General features: G+C 56.9%; 2 protein-coding genes across 2 annotated transcripts; one reads left to right on the top strand and one right to left on the bottom strand.

Annotated features, from left to right (window-relative positions):
- Positions 1–408: 408 nt before the first annotated feature.
- KLHDC8B (kelch domain containing 8B) lies at positions 409–5,624 on the bottom strand. Its single transcript, XM_032319575.1, has 6 exons — positions 5,129–5,624; positions 3,693–4,201; positions 2,446–2,610; positions 1,885–2,109; positions 1,684–1,785; positions 409–1,253 (listed from the first exon to the last, which is right to left on the bottom strand). Exons 2-6 carry the CDS (start codon positions 4,066–4,068, stop codon positions 1,057–1,059), a joined length of 1,065 nt encoding a protein of 354 aa, XP_032175466.1. The 5' UTR covers positions 4,069–4,201; positions 5,129–5,624; the 3' UTR covers positions 409–1,056.
- A 3,754-nt stretch (positions 5,625–9,378) lies between these two features.
- On the top strand, positions 9,379–13,457 carry CCDC71 (coiled-coil domain containing 71). The gene is made up of 2 exons (XM_032319411.1): positions 9,379–9,485; positions 11,672–13,457. Exon 2 carries the CDS (start codon positions 11,724–11,726, stop codon positions 13,182–13,184), a length of 1,461 nt encoding a protein of 486 aa, XP_032175302.1. The 5' UTR covers positions 9,379–9,485; positions 11,672–11,723; the 3' UTR covers positions 13,185–13,457.
- Positions 13,458–13,827: the final 370 nt, after the last annotated feature.

Raw genomic sequence — 13,827 nt, 5'->3', positions numbered from 1 at the left:
AAGCCACATAGTTCTGCCTAAGCTGGGGCAGGAGGAGCCTGCCCTGGCCACAGCCCCCACTGGAACACCCCCTCCCTACGGAGGTGAGAAGAGACTTTGAGGAAATCCTGTGTGCCGTGAACCTGGAGGTCATCCCAACCCTGGGGTACTTTGCTGTAGTTTTCTGAGCTCTTCTCTGGCCATCCCGTGAGTGCCCTCTAACACCCAGAACAGTGGGGGCAGCAGTCATCCTACGTCACCAAAAAGGAAACTAAGGCTTAGGTGGGGCTAAGACACCAGAACACTTTGGGGAGCAGAAGCCAGATCCAAAAGGCTACTCTGAACCCTCTTCCCTGGGAGAATCAAGGCCCCTGAAGGAGGGCAAGGGGTTGCAGGGGCAACACAGGAGTCCACACCGAGGGCCATACACCAGATTTTAGCAGCACTTTTACTTTCACATCTGAACTTCCTGGGTCCTCACAACAGCCCTGTGAGGTAGGTAGGGCAGGAAGGTTTCAGAGATCCCCATTTACAGATGAGGATGCTGAGGCACAGAGAGGTGAAATGACTTGCTCAAGGTCACACAGTCAACAGTGTAAAGGGCCCAAAGCCACTATTCCTCTGGTCCTCTGGAGGTTCCTACATCTACTCCTCCACACCCTCTGTGTCCTCTGACCTCCCTGAACTCTCCTGGGGCCACAGAGGCCCTCAAGGTAGGCTGACAGCTAGGATTTTTCAGGAACAGCCACTGGGGTGAGATTGGTCAACTCCAGGTAGGCACTAATCCTGTGGGGCCTGAGGCCAGCTCTTCCATCCTCCCACTTCCCAGTTGGACAGAGGGCCCAGTAGTTCCAGAGCAAGTGTGGAGCTAGGCATGGTCCATGAATGAATGGGGATAAAGGTGGGTATAAGCATATGTGTCCTGCACTAAAGACAAAGTGCCCTCACCCTTTGTACCTGACCTTGGGCCTCCCGCATCCCACAGAGCCACAATGAGCTTCTTCAGCAGCAAAAGGAGCCACGGACCTGTGCCAGGGGGCACTGCGCTGCTCCAGCTGCCACATCCCCGTCAGGCATTCAGACCCCATCACGCAGACACAGCGCCTCCACAGCTTGGCTGGGACCTTGGGCCACACCCCCAATGACAAACAGCCGGGGCCCAGCCTGCAGACTAGAACAGGAGCAGCGGGCTGTGGGCATGGCCGGCAGGGCCTCCCAGCGCCGCCGTGCTAGGCTGAAGCCCTCCACAGAGCCCAGAGGGCATGGCTGGTTGCCTGCAGGAAGGAGAAAGAAGTTGTAAAGGGCCCCGGCTGCAAGGGCCTTGACTCTTTTGCTTGCAGAGCCCACAGATGGCCCAGCAGGCATCACCCCAGGATGAGCTACCAGTGCCTTGCCCCCACTGCTCCCATTCATCATTTGTTCATTTCTTTAGATTTCTATTTGTCCATTCATTTAGTGGTCACTTGTCCTGTTTCTGTCTCCTATGCCCCTACTGGTGCAGAGCCATCAATCAGGTGCTGAGGGGCACCCCAAGAGTTAGGCTAAGCAGACTATACCCTGGCTGCTTCACAGATTGGGAAAGGGAAGGTCACAAATCCCTCATCCCTGGAGTGCCAGCGGAAGGGCAGGAGGTAGTGCTCATGCTTGGGGCTCTTCCTTCCTGTCTTGGGTTCACCTCCTTTCCCTAGCCCCACAGTTACTCACCAAGGCCCCCAATGGCCATGATGTGGCCCCCAAGGGAGCCAACCACAAAGTCGGCCCTCTTATCCCTCATACGCAGGCTGCGGGGCAGCTTGGTCCAGGACCCTGCAAGAAAGGGGAAGTCAGATCCAGCCCCCACGACATACACTGTGCCCCTCCATCCGATGGAAAGTGGGGGGACAACCCAGGCTAGCCACTGCTCACCATGTTCCAGGTCGAACATCTCCACAGTGTTGACAAAGTGTGGGCGGGAGTAGAAATTGTGGGGCCCGGGTTGCTGCAGGCCACCCAGGCTGAAGACGTTGCCTTCTGCCATGGCACAACCAGCAAAGGCCCGGCGGCTGGGCAGGCTTGGGTGCCGAGTCCAGGTACAGGCCTCCAGATCAAAGGCCTCAAAAGCAGTCACTGGGAGCTTTCCCTGGCGACCCCCTGCCAATGGAATTGGGGCACCTGGGAAAGAGTCTGGAGGCCCAGCAGGCTCCTCCTCCACCAGGTTGCTAAGCCTTCACCACTGCCCACCCTAGCCCCCCATACCGAGTTGTGTGCACCCCAGAGCATGGATCCCCTACCCTGCAGATCCTCGGGCACCAGGGGTATGGTTTTCCAGCCCAGGAGGGCCACCAAAGGTCAGCACCTCCAAGCAAGCCTGGCTCACTCAAAGCTTCTCTTGTCCTGCCATCTCAGGCTAAACCTGATCCCAGCCAACCTATGGGGATAGGTGTTTTGGCACATTGAGACCCTTTCCCATATCCCCCAGGCCCTTACCCAGGACATAGATCTTGTTCCCGTGCAGGAAGGTAGAAGCCCCGTAGCAGGGTGTGGGCATGGAGGGGAGCGAAAGCCAGCAGTCCCGCCGGGGCTCATATACCCGAACTTGGGCCTGGGGAGCCGTGTCTGGGCCCATTCCCCCCAGAGCATACACCATACCATCTGCATAGAAAAGAGCAATTCAGAGTGCACCTCAGCCTGGCCAGGGTACCCTACCCTGATGGCTGCCCTGGTCAGGCCTGGGCGTGGCTGGGGACCCACATGTTTGTAGTACCCCTCCCAAACAGCAGAGAAACCCTCCTTCCTTCCTAGAGTGGGGGCTAGGAGAGCTAGGATTCCTGCTCTGGCCAGGGCCCCTCCAAGTGAAGAGCAGGAGGCAGATGATCTAATTATAATTCATCTCTGTCTCCCTGGAGATGCTATGGCAACCAAGTCTGGCATCCAAGCAGGACTGGTGGTCAGACCTGGAGGCCACAAGGTGGGGGCTCCTCTAGGGGAAGAAGGCTGGAGGATGGCTTAAGCCAGGGAGGGGCATATGGGGATCTATTAAGCTTAGAACTCAACCTGGGGAGGGATCTCTGGGGATCAGTTGGGGGATAGGAGAGGGGCTTAGGCCTGTCGGTAGGGGTGCTGGCTGCAAGCCTTCTGCCCAGAAGCCCTGCCAGCACCTCTGTATCTCATCCTTTCACTGGAGGAGATTCTGGTCCTGTTACACCCTCCGGGTCAGATGGGGGTATGTCTGAAGGCCTTGGGGAGATGGGTCAGTCAGCTGAGGGCTTCCATGGCAACTATCCCCAGACCAGCTTGGTCTTCCCATCTCAGGCTCCCTGGTAAATGTGTATATGGGAGGAAGAGGGGGGAGGGAATCTAAGCACTTACTGGGCTCTGAGCCAAAGCCCTGCTCCCCTCCCCCTCCCCTAGACTATTTATAACCCTGAGAGTCATTGGGCTACCCCTCCTTGTCTCTTAGAAAAGAGGAATGGGCAGGGAGGTGGTTAGGGCCTCCCAGCATGCTGGGGGCCAGCCTGGGCTCTGCCTCCCACTTCACAGTGGGAAAGGGCAGTTAAGGCCGCTGCTAGCTCAACTCAGACCTAGGTAGGAGCGGTCTTTACAAGAGTCAAAGCTGTGTCCAGGGCACTCAGGCAAAATATACAGCTCTTGTCCAATCTCTGAGGGTAAGGGACCAAGTCAGAAAGGAACAGAGGGTGTGGGGATGCCTGAAGGACTCCCTTAAGGCCACTCACCTCTCTCCACAGTTGCAACCCCCATGGCTGCCTGAGGGAGGGTGGCCCGACGCTCCCAGCGGCCCTCGTCAGCCAGGAAAGCCTCCACGGCAGCTACAGGACTCTGGCCCTCATCCACACCGCCCACCACTAGCACCTGCTTGCCCAGCACCACAGCAGCTGCACCAGCCCGGGCAGTGGGCAGGGGGGCCAGTGCAAGCCATGTATGTGAGGCCATGTCCAGGGTCTCAGCAGTGTCCAGGGGCAGTCCGGCCCGGCCACAGCCCCCCAACACTAGCAGATGCCCATCCTGGTATGCCACTGTGCCATACACCCGGCAGGTAGGCATGGGTGGGAACACCTGCCAAGCAAAGGCCCGGCCACTGCCTGTAGCCATGGTGTTCACCTCCAGTGGCAGGCCATACTATCTGCTCAGGTTGCAGGCCTCACTGAGGGGCATGATGGGGCCTCCTCTTGACTCTATCAGGCCCACAAGCAGTGTCTGACCAGTTCAGGGACCTTGCCTTCACCTGGAGGAGAGAGGGAAAACAAAGGGTCAGGGCCACTGAGTAGCCCCTCAGTACACAGTTGAGCAGTCTGTAGCTGAGGGAAGGGCTGGCCCAAAATCACTGGTGGGAAAGGCACAGGGAGGACCTACCCCTGACCTACCCTTGCTGGCTAGCGCACCACTGTAGCTCAGAGCCCTCCTGGGTGGGAAAGAGAGCAGATTCCCAAATACTCAGGGAACTTCTCCCCTTCCTGTGGGGCATGAGGGATTCTCCCCTCACCCCCTGCCCTCAACTAAGAACACCCAACATTCCCTCCCCCTTCAGATCTAGGTCAAGGTGGCAAGTCAGTTGACTTCCTTCCTTTTGACAATCCTCATGCTGGTGTTCTGCACGAATAGAGTCTTACTGTACCCTCCCCTTTCTGCCTTCCAGTGCGCCCTGGACAGCCAGGGATCAGACTCCAGGGTATACTTACAACCCTTTTGGGGGCCGTTCCATAGAGATCATCCATTCCCACCAGCAAAAGGCCAAGATCAGGGCATTTGGGAGGGGAGAAGCTGGACGCCAGGGTCCCACATTCCCTTCAGGTCTACTCTTAGAGGTTCGGCCCATGCCAGGTTCCCAGAGGCCCGTCTCCTTGGTGTCCAGAAGTAGGGAGGGGGATGATTTTGGGATCCCATGACCATTAGGACTCCAGACTCCCATAGTCCAGGGCGTTTCCAGTAGGAATGAGCAGCTGGACTTTCGAACCCCCTCACAGCAGATCCCCAAGTTCCTCATCTTCTCCTTTCCCGCGGGGGCCAAGCTTCTGGGACCCTCGGCGTGATGGCCTCCTGGCCCCAAACTTCCAGCTCGCGGGAGGCGGGGGGGCGGGTCCCGGCGAGCGCGCTTGGGGCTCTGCGCCCCGCGCCCCAAACTTCCCCTGAGCGCGGCTCCTGCGGGACTCACCGGCCGGGGCTCCGGCGCCGCCGGGACGCGGGGTCCGCCGTTCCGGCTCCGTGCGGGCTCTGGCTGGGGCTGAGGCCAGGCTCCGGCGGGGCTCCGGCGGGGCTCCGGCGGGGCTCCGGCGGGGCTCCGGCTCGGCTCGGCGAGGGGCGGGGCTGGACCGGGTCCGCCCCTCGTCCCCCCTCCCGACTCGGGAAAATCTCCCCCCTCCCCCCCTCCTTAACCCTGCACCTGCCGTGGCCAGAGCAGGGCGCGTCGACCCATAGTCACAGGCAAATCGGTAAACAGACAGATGGACATGTGGACGCTGGGCCTGCCCAGGATTTAGAGTCCGACCTCGGGCTGGGGGAGAACTGAGGCAGCACTGAGCAGCACAACACGTGTATGGGGGGGGACCGCTCTGAGCGGGACCCAGCCTGGGAGCACCCGCGGGGTGGGGGGGCGGGGGGCGGGCCAGCAGAACCAGCAGGCTTGAGGGGCCGGCGCCCGCCCACCCGCACTGAGCTCGTACGAGCTCTAAGACAGGCTTCGCGGCGGCGCCCCCTGGAGGCCACTTGGGGCGTGGCCCGGGCGTCTGTTAGGGGCGGTGGCTGGGTCGCGCCTCCCCAGGCACATAACAAGACAAGGAAGAGGTCTTACGGTGGACATGGAGGCTAGCAGGGGATGGAGGAGCAGGCAGTGCCGGCCTCAGTGCCTGACAGTCCCTCTCACAGGTCTGTGTGGGAGAAGTTCTTGCTGGGAGGATAGCTCCGAGCAAGGGATGAGCTTCAAGAGTCAGAGGCCAGGGGACCTCCCATGCAGATCACTCTGTAGGGCCTGAGGCCTGGGCTACTAAGAACCCAAGACATTTTGTGACTATTCATGTCCAGGGTCCTGGGCCTGCCTGTGGCCAACTCTGGGATCAGGTGAGAGCAAACTGGTGTGACAGGAGCCTATCTATTTCAGACCCTGGCCCTGGCCCAGCCTGTCTTCGGGATGTTCAGAGTATCAGTTAAGTCTGTGAGCTGCCAGAACGTTTGTGCAGGTTGGCGGTCACCTAGGAGAATTCCTTGTGGTTGTCTGTGCTTGCTACTATCTTGTTCCTCTTTCATGGACGGTGTGTGTCTCACTTTCCCCAGAAGCACATCTGGAAACGAAGATACCAGTACCTATAGTTAATGTGGAAAGTGAGGCCAGGACGCACCAGAGGAGGAGTGGCAAAAAGAGAAAGCAGCCAATAAAGGCTGTGTCATCAAGCAAGTTACCACTGTGGGCAACTGGGACCAAATCATTCTTGGTTGCTTCCCAGAGCAAAGGTTGCTTGAGGAATTCATTCTCAAATCTCCATCAGTCATGGGTTGAGAGCTGCTTGGGGGCATTAACTCCTTGGTTAGCCTAACTTCTGAAGCCAACCCTGAGTGTGGGCAGAGCCTTTTCATGACCAGAGAGGGTATCCAGCCCCTTTTACAGGCTGGCAATTGGGAGTTGGAAGGCCTCCATGGAAATGGTCGTACCAAGGCCAGTTACAGAATCTAGGTAGAAGGCTTCCATCCATGGTCAGAGCAGGGTGCATTGACCCATAGTCACAGGCAAATCAGTAAACAGACAGATGGACACGTGGACTCTGCTCCCAACTTCCTCTTCACTTAGGGCACCAGTACCTTCCTCTACAGGGTGTTCACACTGCTCTGCAAAACCCCTTACATTTCCCACTCTTCCCTTTCTAGACCTTTTCTCCTCTCCACCAATTAAGCACTTAAAATCTTCCTACCTTGAGATACTCCCAGTATGCTCAGTCCCTCCAATCTCCCTTTCCTCCCCTCCAGTCTCCTTGATATCTGCTACCCTATGTCCACTGATCCCCCCAAACTGTCATTTCTTGTGACCTTGGCACCTCTGCTCAAATTCGTCCTGCTTCTTAGCGTCTTTTTTTTTTTTTTAAAGATTTTATTTATTTATTTGACAGAGAGAGATCACAAGTAGGCAGAGAGGCAGGCAGAGAGAGAGAGGAGGAAGCAGGCTCCCTGCTGAGCAAAGAGCCCGATGCGGGACTCGATCCCACGACCCTGAGATCATGACCTGAGCCGAAGGCAGCGGCTTAACCCACTGAGCCACCCAGGCGCCCTTCTTAGCGTCTTTTGAAGGCCTTGCTTCCTCTTCTCCCCAGGAAGTAGCTCCTCAAGATCCAGCCTTGGTTTTTCTCCTTGTCACATAGACTCCCTCCTGGTGATCCCTCCCAGGCCCACTGGTCTCACTCACAACTAGATTTCCACTAGATCTCTCTGGTCAGGTGGAAATGGCTCTAAGGTCCATCACTCAGGGCTGCAAAAGGTGCCAAATGGAGAGCAAGGGCTGGGTCCTGGGATGACCCTGTTGTCTCTGCCAACTTCATCCTTTCAAATCCGTTATGCCTACAGGGTCATCATCCACCAAAATCCAGGTGAAGTCACACTTTGCCCCCAGAGTTCCATCTGGAACATACTGAGCACCAAGAGGCAAAAGAAGGTTCATCTTCCCCCTCAGGATGCTAGGTACCCATGACCCTGATCCCTAACCCTACTATCCCCCCAGTTCTAATGTCTGCAAGGAATACAGCCTGGGGATGGGCCTGCCCTACCTGGTTCTCTATTGTTGTACTGAACTCCGGGCTGGACATCACCAGAGAGGGATTCCCCTTTCCAGGACACACCTGAATCCATGCCATCCCTGGAAGCTTGGCTCTGACTCTTCATGGGACTGGCTTCTGTTTACACAGTCCTGGCCTCACCCTAAACATGGGAGGTCAACACTGCTGGCTTTGGAGAAGCTGTGGAAGACAACTGGCACAGAAGATGAGGTGATATTGGTCCTGAGAGTGGCAGCTAATTCTCAACCGTAGATGGGTCAGATACTGGACTCACCCACAGTTGAGGACTGGGCATACTAAGGTGGGACTTCCTGATTGTTCCAGGAGACCCTGAACCTTGGGACTCCACATTTCCCTTCTTTCTAAGAATGAAGGGTTAGAAGCACGGACCCCAAAGGAAGAAGGGAGTTTGCATTTTACTGTTGGACACCTTGGCTATGCTCAAAGGTACTGAGGACCTCCTATCAGTGCTGAGGTCCTGGGAATCTCAGAGTTACCAGATGAAGCCTAGGGTGTTTTGGGTGTTTCTCTTTAGGGGTGTCCAGACTCTTTGAAATCAGCAGAAATGTAGAACAAGCCTGAGGATAATGAGGTCATACAGGGAGGGAGAAAAGCTATTAACCACTCCCTAAATGAAGCATCCACCCACCCATCCACAGGCTTTCACCTACCCCTCAGCTACCAAATATGGCACCATTGTACATATCAGGATCCAAGTGTTGTGGCAATATTTCTGCCTCCTAGTTCAGGCTCTGACTGAAAAGCATATGTCCCCATTATCTCATCTTGAAACCAGAGTTTCCATGCTGGCTCCCAGCCTGGACTTGGATGGGGGTGGGAGGTGCAAAGAGGGGCCTATGGTCAGAGTCTGACCTCTTGGACTTAAAGGGCTCATTTCGATCTGTGTTCTCACATCTGATGCTGCTTGGGCAGTGGGCCCTGTAACCACCAGCCCTCTGCTGACCCCAGGGTACAGGTAGCAAGACTGAGGTCCCAGTCTCCTAGGCAAAAGGACAAGCATTCTGGACAGAGTTAAGACTGGAGGCAGGACTTCCTGCCATTGAAGGGGCTGAGGCTGGGCAAGGGTTCTCCCACCACACCCATGCACGTATTCCTAGGCAAGTACACTGGTATGCTAGGACTCTCAGATTGGATATGCCCAGCTTTGGGATTGTGTGCAGCATGTGTGTGTACATCAACCTTTCATCGCACATGCAAGCCTCATTCTTGGGAAGAGTGGAGGGCCTGCTGCCCTTGAGGAGATACCCCTGCAACACTCCCAGGCAAGCAAGGGGCATTTCTCTCTCCTTCTGGTCAGGAACTTGGGACAGAGGTAGGCCCTGTCTGTGGCTGTGGGAGGACCAGAGCCTGGAGGAGGGCTTGGAGCTTGCAGGGAATTCCTCCCAGATGTTGATGCACTACCAGGTCCCTCAAAGGGGGTGTCAGGCCCTAATCCAGTGCTAGCAGCCCTGTCTGGGACAAGTCTGAGTACACCTCTGCTCCTCAGACTTCTGCACAGGTCCGGATGGATTTAGAGACTTTCCCGCTGCCACCTCCTCCAGGAAGGCTTCCTTGGTACCCACCTGCCCTGTCCCTAGACTTTGGGGGAAACGGGGTCTCGGGGGGTCAAGGGTCACTGGGGCGGGCCAGGTCCCGGAAGCGGAAGTGCCGCGCACTTCCGGTGCGCAGCGGGCGGCCATGTTGGAGCAGCGGAGGCGGCGCAGAGGCGCGTCCTGGGTCCCCGCGGCGGCGCCGGTAGGTTGGGGCCACGGGCCTAGCCGCGCCGCGGAGGGGCCGTCCGCGAGGCGACGGGGCGGATGGGCCGGGCGGCCGGCTCTTTCGAGACCCGCGCCCTCCACCGGCCTGGCCAAGATTCCCCCCACCTCCCTATCCCTTGCCCAGCGACCCCACCCTGGGGCTGCGCGACCCGGTCGGGCTCGCCCCGCGAGCCCCGCCCGCCCCTCGCGTTTTGCTGCCTCCAAGATCCCTGCTCCTATCCGCGGCTCAGGCCCCAGGGACACAGACTCCCAGGCCAATGGCACTGATCTGCCCCAACCCGGTCCCCCTTGGATGAGGCCTCTCCCGTCCCCGATCTTTCATCAACTTCTCTGTCGGCCCCTGGGGCACGTGTGAAGGGAAATCAGGGGCCAGACTGCAGCCTGTTTCCGGAGCCTCTTGGAAGGCCCAGAAGACCCTTCAAGAGTCTAGACCGACCTGGGCGGAAGAGCCCCCAGTTCACCCCCAATATCTGTGCCTGCGGGGAAACAGGCTCCTCCCTATTCAACAGTTCACAGTCCTGGGAACTACACCCCCTGGAAAAAAAATAATAAAAGAACTAAAGTCATGTGCAAAAATTGTGCTTGGAGATGGCCTCTGGAGAGAGGAAGTGCCCGAGACACCTGAGGATCCGAGAATGTTTCCAAACAAAGAGCCCCAGGGCACTTCCTCCAGGGGATTCTGAAAACTTCCTCTGCTCCATTAGGGCGGTAGGAAGAAGCTGCACAGACGCGCCTCCTGGCCCCAGGGACCTGCCTGATCCCAGCTGATCTTTTAATGCTTCAGTACAGCTGGGGAGCTCCCTTTGGGAACCCTCGGTGTTGGGTTGGGTATTAGACATTAGTCCTGACTGACAGCGCACAGCTTCTTCAGAGAAAAAGTCAGGGACAAGTTGGGTATTCCCAGACAACTCCCATCTGGGCTGTACTGAGGTCTGCAGCCTCCAGACCCTAGTTAGGACAGCTCAAATTTCTAGTGTCCACCTTATTAATCATCTTGTTGGAGCCTTTGGCTGCCATACCTTGGGCTCTTGGTCTGGCTGCCTGGCCCCCAGGCTGGCTGGTTGATGGCTCAGACATGTGTGTTTTATACCTGCTGCGTATCTTCTTAGTTTCTGTTGAAGGAGAGTCTTACTCTTGCTTTGGGGTTATTCTCCACAATTACAGTGCCAGGATCAGACCTCTGAGCCTGTCTGGAGACTCTGAAAGCAAAACTTCTGGTAGTCGGAGGTTCACCCCTCCCTCCCGAACACCTGAACAACAGCAGCTGGGGTAACAGGGATGGTCATGACTTCAAGGCTCATGTTGTCCTGCCTTTAACTGTTTTTCCATCTAGACCTCAGAGCTCTGACCACGGACTCCACTCACACACATTAAATGTGCCTTACTATTTCTCATTTCCAAGCCATTGCACAAGTTCTTCCCCTCTTTGCTCCATTTCCATCTGGAGTTCCATTCCTCAGTTTTGTCCCATCAAGGTGTTGCCTCTCCTAGGAATCTTTCTCTGACTCTGGCAAGCTGGGCTGGGTGCCAGTGTGTACTCCCAAGAACTTTGATGGTCTCTTTCTTGCCTTCTGTATAGGGCTCCTTGAAGACATACCTGCATTCCTAGGGTTTAGTCTAATCCCAGGTTTCTGGCCTTAGAAAATGGAGAATTGAATTAAAATGGGCCAACCAAGCCCAAATCTTCCCAGGGACCCAACAGCAGTTTGGATGGCTCTCATGAGCTTCTGGACATTTATCTTGAAGGAACTGCCTCTGACCCATGTGGGTACCCCCTGCTGACCCAGTCCTCACTCTGCCAGGAGTTCAGGAGACCAGGGTTTTGCCCCAAGCAGTGGCTCACTCTGGCCAGGCCCTTTGTATGGATAGTTGTTATCATGGAGAATGCCTGATGGAGAAGCGCTGATGGACTTATCTACCTGCCTCACTCCTTATCTCAGTGCTGGGTTTTTGTTTTTGTTTTTTGTTTTTGTTTTTGTGTAATGATATCTTTTCTTTAATGCAATATATCCGAAGTATTACCATTTTTTGTAAGTAATCTCTGCACTCAACATGGGTCTTGAATTCACGACCCCAAGATCAAGAGAAGCATGCTCCACCAGCTGAGCCAGCCAGGTGCCCCTCGGTGCCGTTCTTATTGATTCTTTTCCTCTTGTCTTGGAGGTGCCGATCGCTGGTTTGTGGATACCCAGGCCGATCTGCAGTGCCTAATGCCATGAGCGTGGTGCAGCATGTGGAGGAGAAAGCTGTGCACTCCTGGTCGCGGATCTCCACGGCAGGGAAGAAGGCCCTGGAGGAGGCGCTGCTTGTCTTTAACCCCATGAGCCAGGATCTCAGTGCCACAGAGGCCCAGCTTGTAGCCTTCCTGCAGGGCCTGCGGGATGATGGCTTCCAACCCACCATCCTTCGCAGCGGTGATGTCTATGGCTATAGTTCATGTACAGCCAACCCCCCAAGCCAGACGAAGCTGCAAGCCCGTGCCCCCACCCCCGCTGCCACATCACCTCCAGCCAGTGCTCCCCGAACTGCTATGCGGCTGCCTGCAGGCCGGGCCACGCTGCTCCCTATGCCACTATCTGGAAGGCTGGCCAAAGCATCCACACCAGCCCTTTCCAAGCATGCTACCACCAACCTGCTGCTGAGCTCCCTAAAGCAGTCAAGTGCCAGCCGTGCCCGGGGTGCAGCAGTGGGCTTCCCCACCCACCTCTATCCAGGTGTCTACCCTGCTATGCGGCTCTCTGTTGTCCTTGAGGCCCTGGTTCCACTAAAGGCTCCCATGCCCTGCCTGGGTGCCAAGCACAAGGCACAGTCACTGCAGCTCTCACTTGCTGACTCTCCCCTGAAGCTGCGCAGAGGTCCAGGGAAGAGGCAGGGTAACTGTCGGCCCAAAGCTCCCAGAAAAGCCACAGGCAAGGGCCCTAAGAATCTGACTCACAGAGGCCCCAGGGCCAGACCCCAACAAGGCACTATACCCCGGAACAAGACCTACAAGGCCACCGGGTCCCTCAGTGGCCTACGAATGAAAGGTGGCTCTGCCCTGGGCACAAAAACATCCCAGGCCAAGTCAGCTCGAACACCAGCCAAAGCTGCCCAGGCCAAGGTGGCTCGAACACAGGCCAAAGCTGCCAAGGCTCGGGCAAAAGCCAAGGCAGCACAGATCAGGGCCAGGGCCAAGGCAGCACGGATCAGGGCCAAGGCCAAGGCAGCACAGATCAAGGCCAAAGCCAAGGCAGTGAGGGCTAAGGCCAAGGCGGTGCGGGCCAAGGCCAAAGCAGTGCGGGCCAAGGCCAAAGCAGTGCGGGCCAAGACCAAGGTGGTACAGGCCAAGGCCAAGGTGGCTCGGACCCAGCCCAGGAGCAGGGGCAGGCCAAAAGGGTCTGTTCAGGCCAGGACTGCAAGGAGGGGCCCAAAAAGCCGCCCAGAGACCGTGGGGCAGAAGAGGAAAAGGGCTGAGGAGTCAAAGGATCTTCCTCCCCGGAAAAGAACACGACTTGGGCCACGATCCCCTAAGGCATGGCTAGGGCCTGGAACAGCAAAGCTGCTGAAATTCCGGGCCATCAAGGTGGACAGGCGGTCTTCGGATGATGAGGTGCGGCAGCGGGCTCAGCGGATCCTCCATGTGAACCTGTCCCCTGTAATACATCTCCAGCCATTGCTGCCATACTCAGCACCCTGATTCCTTCGTAAAGTTATGTTTGGGGAAACTGAGCCCAGTTGTCTGCGTGGCCAGTGGCACAGTGTGCAATGCCCATGGATTCTACAACCCAAGGACTCCAGGTGCCTCTCCAGGGCTCTGAGCCACCATTCTCCTTTCAGAGACTGGAGGATGCGGGGTGGTATGGGTGGGCGGGAAGGGTGTTCTCATGGCGCGATGCACTGTGATTTGTTATTCTTCAAGTTGTACCTCCACTGTTCCCATCTATCACGTTTTATACCTTTCCACCTTCCAGTCTCCCGGCCTACCCTTCATGGTCTTTTTTGTGTTTGTAGCTGCTGGTAGGCCAGCTTGAGCATCTAGGAAGAGTGGTCCCAAGAATAGGGCTGCCAAAGGGGGTCCTGGTGGCCTGAGACGGGTCGTCGATGTGAGTGGGAAGAGCAGCTCCCACGCTCCTCTGGAGGTGCTGGCCTCTAGAAGTGTGAGAAGCAGCCCCTGAGGACAGGGGCAGAGCCACTCACAGGTGACACACCTCCCCTTTGGGCTACACTGGTTTGTTATCCAGGCAGGCCCTGTGCAAAAGGACAGAAGGTGCCTGTGTGGGGAACACTGCAGCCAGCAGGTTTCTAGGCCAGGCAAGGGGATGTTTGTGGTATGGCTCCCC

Source organism: Mustela erminea, chromosome 1 (genome assembly GCF_009829155.1).
Source record: "Mustela erminea isolate mMusErm1 chromosome 1, mMusErm1.Pri, whole genome shotgun sequence".
Lineage (NCBI taxonomy): Eukaryota > Metazoa > Chordata > Mammalia > Carnivora > Mustelidae > Mustela > Mustela erminea.
This window is presented reverse-complemented; position numbering and strand designations above follow the sequence as displayed.

Coding starts and splice junctions, on each gene's coding strand:
- KLHDC8B (XM_032319575.1), bottom strand. CDS start 4,068: ATGGCTACAGGCAGTGGCCGGGCCTTTGCTTGGCAGGTGTTCCCACCC. Junction 2,611..3,692: donor GGTTGCAACTGTGGAGAGAG/GTGAGTGGCCTT, acceptor TTTTCTATGCAG/ATGGTATGGTGTATGCTCTG. Junction 2,110..2,445: donor GAACAAGATCTATGTCCTGG/GTAAGGGCCTGG, acceptor TTCCATTGGCAG/GGGGTCGCCAGGGAAAGCTC.
- CCDC71 (XM_032319411.1), top strand. CDS start 11,724: ATGAGCGTGGTGCAGCATGTGGAGGAGAAAGCTGTGCACTCCTGGTCG.